At 33.6% G+C, this 10,714-nt stretch overlaps 1 protein-coding gene across 1 annotated transcript; it reads right to left on the bottom strand.

Moving 5' to 3' along the window:
- Positions 1–901: 901 nt before the first annotated feature.
- LOC126812610 (UBA-like domain-containing protein 1) lies at positions 902–9,718 on the bottom strand. Its single transcript, XM_050539077.2, has 3 exons — positions 9,575–9,718; positions 9,336–9,422; positions 902–2,350 (listed from the first exon to the last, which is right to left on the bottom strand). Exons 1-3 carry the CDS (start codon positions 9,680–9,682, stop codon positions 2,183–2,185), a joined length of 363 nt encoding a protein of 120 aa, XP_050395034.1. The 5' UTR covers positions 9,683–9,718; the 3' UTR covers positions 902–2,182.
- Between the last annotated feature and the right edge of the window lie 996 nt (positions 9,719–10,714).

Genomic DNA, 10,714 nt, shown 5'->3' with positions numbered 1-10,714 from the left:
GTCGAATATTTTTACTTTTATCGGTAATGAAACATTTATAATACACTAAAATCTGAATTAGAGTAACAACTCATTAAGTAATTATCAGAAAATCATTAGAATCTGTATGGCCCATGCTAACGTTTAGTATACAAAACCTTTAATATCATGGATTTAGCTGTTCAAGTTATCAAACATCATTGAATATCAATATACTTGTTAGTCTAAAGTCAATCGAAATAAAAACAACCAGATGATAACTATGGTGTCTAATGCATCCACTAGGGTTTTCAATGTGATCAAGGGCCATAACCCTGGCAGTAATTATCGGAAATAGTTGAAAATCAATAGGATTCTTCGTCTGATGACCTTAAACACTATATTAATTTAAAGCCAATCGGATATTAACTTTAGCCTCTAGAGCGTCCACAAGATCTTTCAAAGTGATCAAGGACCTAACTCTGACAGTAATTATCAGAAATCGTTGAAAATCATTCTGATGATCTTAAACAATGTGTACGATTTTAAAGTCAATCGGATATTAACTTTAGCCTCTAGAGACGACGGGCCGACAAACGGTGGGGACGTATAAAAATGTCAAAAACCAAAGCCTTTATCACGTTCAGAGGATTGTCGGAAAGGGTGTCTGGGAATACTCAGCAACGGAATGTCGTGGAATACTGAAAATTGGTAAGGCTAGATCGTTATATTTCGTGCTCTATTGACACGAATAATTCACACTAATTAATCTGCCATAACCTGTAGCCTCTATCGCATTCACAAGGTTCTAGGAAAGTGTTTGAGGAGGGGTGTGTGGTTAACTCCACAATCGAAGGTCGCGGAACGTTCAAAAGTGCAGCCCCTATCGTGTTCAAAAGGTTTTCAAAAAGGGACATAACGTAATAAAAACACTAACACATCGAAATGTTTCAAATAGCAATTTTAATGAAGAATGACAATATACAATGTACATGTATATATATCTGGGATTTGGTGATTAGACATTACATGTATGTCATGTTAATTGATGGAACTTAAATGAAAGTAAAAACAATAATATTTAGTCAATAAATGATAGCCATATATAAAACATTATACTAGATAGACACTACATCAGCACTCAACAAATTCTCCATACATGTATATAGGTTATCTTGCACACAGAAAAAACATATCACTCCTTCAAAGAGTCTGTAATAACAACATAAAAAACAAATATCTAATATATATATGAATTGTATATATAAATCTAAATTAATTAGTAGAGTTCTATGTGTGCTTCTGTCTGGACTACGGTCAGATCTCAACATGAGGTCTTAACATCACCATTTTTACATCATTTACCCTTATACATACAAAACCACAAAACACAGAATAATACCGTTCAAGTCTTATTATTACTGGTGTGTGACTTCCGTACATGTATATATACCTCTCCACAACCGTCTTTAACATTCCACTGACTGCTAATTTATTGAATTTTATCACAATTGTTGAATTAATTCTGTCTGGGGATTGGGCTAGGCGTATCTTGCCTCATCTTCATCCAATTAAAAATCAAATATGAAGCAGCTATGGTTGTTCCTGAAGCATATCCTTGACCGGAATGATGAATGAAACGAATCATCCATCCACTGTACATCAGTAAAACCTGATATATTTATTTAAGGGGCAGATAACTGTACACATGGGCAAAAAAAGGTCATAAAATGGTTCCTGAGTAGAATTTCATACACATTTAAACTCTCACACTTGACTAAATGTGTCTTGAAAACTGTGTGAAAATTTGAAAACGATGAAAATTCTCCTGATGGGTGTTGTTCTGTTATATTTATATCCCCCAAAAATCTCTATATAAAACTATAATAAAGGTGCTGACACACGATGACTCGACACAAGATGCGCATAATAAAGGGGGGGGGGGGAATGGGGAACACAAGTGGCACAAAGAGCAATTCTTCAACATTCACACCTGTTTTTAGGTCAAACAATGTTAACCAACAAATAATAAGAAATGTGTTCAAGCAAATAAATTGTAGGCAAAAACACTGGCTCCTAGCACTATCAGCCTGTTTCCAAAAGAAGATATAAACTCTCAGATTTCAAGGAATTTATCATGAAACCTCCAGGCCATGGCAGTATTATTTCAATTAAGTCTCCCCCATTTTAAAAAGATCCATATAATTCTAATTTGTAATATCATTTAGCGCTGAGCTTCCACTTCCATGTTCTTTGGAGATCGAGACATTTGTTGTGGAGACGAAGCATACGGAGAATTACTGTATTTTTCTGTTGTTGAAAGTCTAGCAAGAGCATTTAAAGCGTCCGGAAAGTTTGGTGGTGTTGCTGGTGTATTGGCTGGTGTACACAACTGAAAAAGAATAGATTCCAAACAATTATTGATTTATGTCACAATGAGTTTACCCAAGGTCATACTGATAAGATAAAGTGAACTGAGAAAAAACAATCCTCATATTTCGCGCTAATAGATTTTCTGCTACCCTCTGAAAAGGATGCTTCTGAAGTTCTGATAGCTTGGGCTTATTGACAATGCAATCTTAAATATATTGTTTCCTTAGGAGGCTTTGCAAGGGGTTCTGAAAGCTCAAAAGTATGAGTTGCCAATGGGAAATAGAATTAAAACAATTTTTGAGCAAAATTTATCACCTCTGATAAATAAAACTAATAGCCATTATACAATTATGTACTGTACAATTGTGAATTGCTGCATTAAACCGTATTGTGTTATTCTTAAGTATTTTTACTCACTTCTAATGCAATATATGACAACTGTGTAATATTTTGTATTTTATTAATGTCCAAATTGATACAAATGGGCTTTATTTCATTTAATTTTGCAATGGTTATTGGTGTGATTGTTTTAGAGAGCTATTAACACTACAAGGTCAAATGGAGATTGTTCTATTAGAGGCACTGTTGACAATTAAACAATGAAGAAATGAAATATGATTATTATTCATAAAATTATGGCGATGTAATGACCTTCATAAATCGTAACACATAAATTTTGCGCAATATAATGATATAGCGGTATATTTGTTCCAGTTAAAGGCCTAGTGTCCCGTGTGTTTTGTTGGTGTTCCCACATTGTCGATTATTATTGAGGGAAAGAATTTTTCGTTTTATCAAGATACATATTATACAATTAGTGCTTGGAATGGGGAGAGAATTCAGGATGGATTATTGCTAAAGAATTACACAACTGTCTTGATCAATAATCATGGCCTGGAGATAGCGATTTTTATCTTTGTGTCGGTCATAATCTAAAAATATCAATAAACGCATACAGATAAAGTAGACAAATCTCTGCTGGAAAAAATGACAGGAACCAAAGAAATTGTGTCTGACTAAGCCTAAATCTGTGTCTGACATTGTCTTTGACGACAGGTAACTTATTTCCAAGCTTGCATATACATATAGATTTATTTCTTGGTAAACAAGATTCAGCTCTGATGTTATCGATTCTGGTGGTTATGCTTCAGTTACACTAATTGGTATGATTCATTATCTGCACCCCTGTACAAACTATTTAAAACTGTTTATCTACTCGGGTTTAGTCAGGTTAGTCTCTCTTATTATTATATCGGGTCATTCTGAATTGACAGTGTTGTATTCCCCTTCACTCCTTTTAATTCCATCTACCTGAAGGTTATTTGGAACATTGTATTTGGTGGTCTGATTGGCTGTACACACTCATGTACATGTACCAATGGATGAATGAAATGGGTTTTAGTGAACTGTTTTATTTTCACAAACCTAGATTATGAGAGAGACAGAAATGGGGTATAACATCCACTTAACACAAACTAGTCATTACAGGACTAACCTATGGTTCAATTGTATTTCAATAATTTGCTTGTGCCTGTTTTTTTTTCATCAGTGGGAGGAAACTGGAGTACCTGGAGAAAACCCAGGAAGATAGACAGGTGACCCTACTCCTTGTCAGAAACAAGCTGGGCATCGAAACCAAGCAACTTGGCTCCATGACAGATCTTATAATCTCATGTGTTAGGCCACCCAAGCCCCCTCCGGGTGGGGTAATGAAGACGGGGAAATGTACGAATACATGTATGTAAATATGATCACTGAAAATGGATAATTTTACCAGTTTTAAAGCAATGAATTTTTAGTGTCCATTACAAAAGTTCAAGAAGACATGGGTTTGTGATCAATCCTGATAAGTGATCCCCAGTAGAGACCTATCTTTAAGGGAAAAAGACAATATTGTGATTTTGACAGTTTTGGTTGACAACATACATCTACATGTTCATTGTACATCATTGGTTCAAACCCAAGGACCAACCTGTAAGCTTGAAGTATAAAGTTTAAATTTTCCAAGTTTATTATCAACTTCTACAGTATGTAAGGAGATCTTATGGTATTTCCTGTACACTTAAATGTAATATTCTTGGTATACTTGTAACTAACACTGACTAATATTTCAATATAAGAAATTTAATATATTTAGTAACACTGACATATATATACTTTTACTCTATACCACAATATCCTGGTCTGATAAGAGCCCCACCTTGTTTATTATTGCACAAGACATTCTACTCAACAAAACAAAAATTATTTAATGTCAAAATATTATTTTTATGTAGACTGTTTATATCTTTAGATAAATCTATAAATTTTAACACTATTCTCTAGGAAAATATTCTGCCAAGAAAAGAACTATATATCAATGTACATTGTAAGCTATAGATCCTATTTTATGTCATACACAACATTTATTATGGTGGATATGAAAAGAAAACTGAATAGATTGCTATAATAGTCTATTAATAATAGTGAGAGAGAGAGAGAGAGAGAGAGAGAGAGATGGGGTTTAACATCCACTCGACACAAACTAGGTCATTTTGGGACTAACATATGGTTTAATTTTATTTACATAATAAGCTTGCGCCAAGGGGTCTTTAGCAGTGGGAGGAAACCGGAGGACCCGGAGAAAACCCACGAGGTTGGACAGGCGACCCTACTCCTTGCCACGTACAACCGGGGATTCGAAACCACGCCAGTCGACTCAATGACAGACTTTATGATACAGAGCGCGCACGCTAACCATTCAGCCATCCACCCCCCCCCTATTAATAATAGAAGTATGTTGCTGTCTAATAATTTTGATAATTAGGCGGGAACTTGGTTATTTTGATTATAATAAAGATTCTTGATACATTTGAATGATGTGCCTTAACTTACTGTATATTATCTGTAACTTTGTGATAGACAAAACAGGTTATAGAACACACTATAACTAACAATAATTAAATTGAGGTTGATGGTTTAAATTGTATATTGAAAGGATTTGAGTTTAATGTCTCGTCAACAATACTTTTGTCATTCTGAGACCAACATATGGTTATTTGGTTTTTCCTGAGGTCATGACTTCAATGCTAGAGAATTTTGCTCACACAGTGTCAGTCACACCAACATTAATTGTACTCTTCCTAGAATACTAACTCTTCAAGGTTCTTTTATTTAAGCCAATGTTTACATCACATGGGTGAACCTTGATTTTCCATCCCCTTCGATGGACTTTGCACAGCTGCCAAATATACCCCTCTGAAGTGTGAATCAGGCTTGACATTTCCTTTAGGTTCTGCTCGGCCCATACCATGATTTTAGCTACATGTAAGAGGTCTCCTCCCTGATCAATAAGAGTTTGTTGAATTGGTATTTAGTAACCATCTAGGTCAATATGACCAGAGAACTGACCAACTGAATGGCTACAATTTATACAAGCATGCAATATTGATTTTTGTTAATGGTCCATGACCTGTTGTACAAATCCTACACAAATTAAAGTTGCACTTATTGATTTTTATTTTTATTTCTTTTTGTCAAAATGGTCACAGTGACTTCTTGAAACTGTTTAATATACATATATCTCTAAACTGTTACAATATTAACATCATAATAGAAAAGAAAATACAATACATGCTGTCTACTTTGTTGACCACTGTATGTGATACACAGTTAATTTTTTAGCAAAGTTTAAAAACTACATAACTATATACAAAAAGCAGTAGTAACTCAAGAAAAGTTGAAAGTAAATGTCACAACTACTAATACATGTTCCTACATGTACATGTCCTCCTGCATGTAAATACCATTAATTATTCAAGCCTTAAAGCCCCAAAATTTTGATAAACAGTTTATGACAAATAATGATTTATTTTTAATATCAAAATCTCCCCAACCTACATGTACAAGGAAATTGTTTTGTTTATAGATTATGTCAGGACAGTAAAGTGAAATCAATTCTGCCTTGGGCCTGTGATTGTAAATGAATATCACTTCAAAATAAAAAATATTTATAGAAACACACTATTAGTACTACATTGATATCTTAAAAATTGGCATGTTGTCAATAGTAATATCTTAATGAAAATATAAAAATTAGATTGTAAACAAAAACAATGGGCATTTTTGGGGACTTCTTTTGTCTTACATGTAAGTTAAATTTTCATTGTGTGTTATGCTAATCTTCTTTAAATGGAATATTTTTGTGACTCATTTACAAAATTTGGAGGGATTTGTATACATATACAATACAGGTAATGAACCCAAAGAGATTTGGGTAATAATCTCTCCACACTATTCTGTAAATAATTAAGATTGAGCCTATTAATTTAATGATAAAAGTTATCATTACAATGTTATTATGAATTATGATACTGAGAATTTAACAAAATAGGGAAATAGAAACTTACATGTAAAATTACATTAAGGGTGTATGGTTCTATTATTTGGAACCTTGAACTATAAAAATGTAATATGAATGTATGCAAAGTGATTTATATTCAATTTTTGAGAAAAAAAATATTGTAATTTCTAATTAATTATGTTCAGTGAAATTTATATATGAACAGTTCAAATTGAACGACAGTCGTTTACTCCTGCTTAGTGCATTCTACACGTTTTGTTAAATTACACTGTACATGTATTATTTTGTCGTTGGTGAATCAGCCTTTACTAATTACATGTACTTCCACATTGTTTTGTAAGATATGTTTTTAGTTTTTCATTAACTGAAAACATTGGGTACACAACGTGTGTACTGATTATAAAATGTTAATTGTGTAAATATTGGCAATCTGATTAAAATACTGATCTATATTTCGTTTTGTTTTTTATACTTTCGATGGCCTACACTACATGAAGATCTGACCAGTTGTATGGGAAGGTCGATTCAGGTGTCGTACGAGCGGCTTTTTACCCTATGACGTCAGACATTAATTAATTAATCAGCATTGACGTTTCTAGTGGTTTACCTACAGTTCCGTGCATCGCACGCCAAGAACTCGCCTAGTGTAGTTAAGACAAGTAAAACAGAATTTTGAACTATAAAAAACAAAACGAAATAGGATCTGTGTTTTAATCAGATTAAAATATTGGCTATTAGGATTCTATAGTTTCACAACAAGATAACAACATCGATATTGACTGAAATTGATCAAGACTGAATTCTGATTTGTGTTTTTAATTTCGAATATTATGGAAAATATTGAGTAAAGTGACTTAGCTCCTTTAAGAGTTTCTGTATTTTATTATAAAAATCTCTTAAAGATACATTATGGGAGATTAGATAAAGAGCTGGCAGTTCTCACTATAATAGTTAAAAACTAGATAATGTAAAGGAAATTTGCTGAAAATTTCAGTCAAATTGATCCACTCTGAACTGAGAATTTAGCAATTGAATTTTGGGCCTAGCCGCGATCATCATTTCTAAAGTCGGTACAATAAAATACATAGGCTCGATTATCCATTTCTTGATTTAATGATGAATGAGCATAGAACAACAGTTCGGATCCTAATCCAGTAAATATCGCAGGCTAGCGATGACATCGAGAGTTGATTATGGTCTGGATAAGTTAATTAATGTTTAATTAATAAATTAGATATCATTTCAGGCTTAAAGACCTGCAATAGGCAGATTTACCTCTTGCATAATGTGTGTTTAAGTGACTTATCACTCATTATGTCATTTTGTAAAATTTCAAATTAGAAATTGTAATGTATCACAATATGAAATATCTTATATTCGTACATGTACTTGTTTGGTGTACCTTTCCTACACCTGGTTAAACATGTAGTTGTGAATAAACTAATATTATTATTATTGTACTACCAATACTCTAGCTGCATAAGTCATAGCCATAAATGTACATGTAGGCCTATATGTACTCAAAGACAGTTATAATCAACTACACCATCCTACTGGTACTTTTACTACAAAATTCTACTAATCAATATTCTGATTCTGGACTAACAGTCACTGTTTAGCATCTGCTATATTAACATATTCCAATGAGTTTATGACTACAAAAAGTATAGTTGCAATTACATCAATCCATCTCTAGCATTTGAAATCAGTACACTTCGTGTGTGTACATGTACGTATGACTCATAACTTGCGAACAATGAAATCCTAAATTAATCATGTTAAAATGTTAAAACAAACTACATGAGATATACATGGTCCTTTCTTTCGAGATAATTATGCACCCCCTCCTCCCTTTACAACACGAACAATATAATGTTAATGTATGTTAATAAAATATTCTATTCTATATTGTTCTGGGTTGCTAATCGCTTTCAATCAATCATATCATTGATTGTTAAAGGTTGGCTAGTAAACTGCCCGGCAGATGGCACAATTTTGTTGAATACAGTCTGAGGTACATGTGTGTTGATTTTTCCTTAATTAAAAACTGCAGCTTAATAAAACACACTGGAAACCAATTTTTCTTCTTGGTGCCCACCCCCCCCCCCCCAGCCCTCTACAAACACACACACATACATAAACTTTTATGCCTTAATTAATGAAATGAAATAATAATTTAAAATACCAGAAATCATCAAATGCAATACATTTCTACATATTTATTGTTTTCAAGATATCGAATAGTTAATTGAATAAGTAAATTAGCTTTACAACTGGGAATTGTAATTTTTAAAAGGAAAATAACACTCATTGTCCTAACATAAAAGGTCAGACTGACACAGTCAAGACAAGGAAGTATTATTACTCAAAACAAAGACTTTTCATGGAAAATATCCATAAAACAACAATGAAAACATGATATATGCAGACTTTAAAAATTATGGAGATGACCTAGTAAATTAAACAACAGAATAATAAAGAAGAAGTATCACAGATTTACACAATAATATTTTGGCAATCTGTGAATCGCCACACCTAAATGAATTTCTCAAGCGTGACATTCACAACAAATACAACCAGGCGCGAATGAATTGCCTGAAATGATGTCATCAGACAGCAAATATGGCAGATCTCGTGCATGGCCTACAAACAAAATACTCACTGGGTAATTCCCACTAGCATGATTTCCATTACACGTCCGGCACATTGAAGGAACTACTGCCTCTTGGAAGAACATACTTAGCGCCGCCTGAAATAAATTGAAACAAAATACATGAGCGGTAGATTCTGATATAGGCAGCCATTTCCTTAGTGATATGCGTACAAGGAAATCAAAGTCACCCGGCGAAAAGATAAACATTCGTTCGGCCATGTTTACATTTGTTCATTCAGTGTTTTTACCTCAAATTGCCATTTTGTTGCCTGTAATAACTGTTTTGCTTCAACGGCGACACATCCAGTTGCTAACATAAATTGGTTTATCATCACTTGCTCTTTTAAATTTTCCATATTATTTGACAAAAATTGCGTTATAAAACAGTCCAAACGCTACTCGATATCAACTATAAACACAAGGGCTAGGACAGAAATGTCGGCTCATCTGATTGATCGATGTTTTGCAAATTCATGTAAACAGATATGTGATTGGCTAAACGAGTATTTTACAGAGGGGGTGTTTGGAATAGCTTACAATACGCAATTCTATCAACTTCATGCGTAAGATTAAAAGGAAGTGGGAGTGGTCGAAGGCATAGTAATATTTATTTTTGGCTAAACGATATAATGGAAAGAATATTTGTCGGTGAAATGTTTTAATACTGAAATGAAATACTAACATATCACACCAGAATTGAAGACAAATAGCGATCGGGAATTGCCTATGACGTTTCACCTCACAGGGCAGTGCGTGTGACGTCATTTCACAATAAGCTAAAATTATCGGACAAGCGTTGGAATATGAATGGGACTTATAGTATGATAAAGCAAACTTTAATGACTTCTCAATTTTTTGGTACATATTTTTATTACCTAGGTGGGATAGATAAATTTTCACTTCCCATTGCTGAATTCTGGGGAGACATGTCTTGGCAAACATTCTAAATAATGTACACTTTGAATTTTATTGATTTATCATTTGAATAAATGAATGCGTTTTTATATACTCGATTATGTCATCGCCCTTGTCCGTTCACATGATTGTCTCTGTGCGTATGTGCACATTTGTTTGTGGACACTCTATTTAGAGGCGACAATGTTTTATCCGATTTTGAAGAAACTTTATTTTAAGTTTCTTCAAAATCGGATAAATATACCAGGTATTGGTACGTATCGGACCGCCGTAACTTCATGTATCATTGCCCCTGATTTGTACGAAAATTAACGTTTTTAGCTCAGGGACCCTCTAGAGGTCACAATTTGTATACAATTTTGATGAAACTTAAAGGATATGTTTATGTCCCAAAGGTCTCGGTTGCTTTCCATTCATCGTCGGTATCCCCAGTTGTCTCGATCATTCCGTTCTACGCCAGAAAATCTGGAGAA

Source organism: Patella vulgata, chromosome 2 (assembly GCF_932274485.2).
Source record: "Patella vulgata chromosome 2, xgPatVulg1.2, whole genome shotgun sequence".
Taxonomy (NCBI): Eukaryota; Metazoa; Mollusca; class Gastropoda; family Patellidae; genus Patella; species Patella vulgata.
The sequence above is the reverse complement of the archived record's forward strand: the minus strand, read 5'-3'. Positions and strand labels throughout refer to the sequence as shown.

Excerpts from the sequence above, each read along its gene's own strand:
- LOC126812610 (XM_050539077.2), bottom strand. The coding sequence starts at position 9,682 with ATGGAAAATTTAAAAGAGCAAGTGATGATAAACCAATTTATGTTAGCA. Across the intron at positions 9,423-9,574 it reads CAACAAAATGGCAATTTGAG|GCGGCGCTAAGTATGTTCTT; the intron begins GTAAAAACACTG and ends AATTTATTTCAG. Across the intron at positions 2,351-9,335 it reads ATGCTAGTGGGAATTACCCA|TTGTGTACACCAGCCAATAC; the intron begins GTGAGTATTTTG and ends ATTCTTTTTCAG.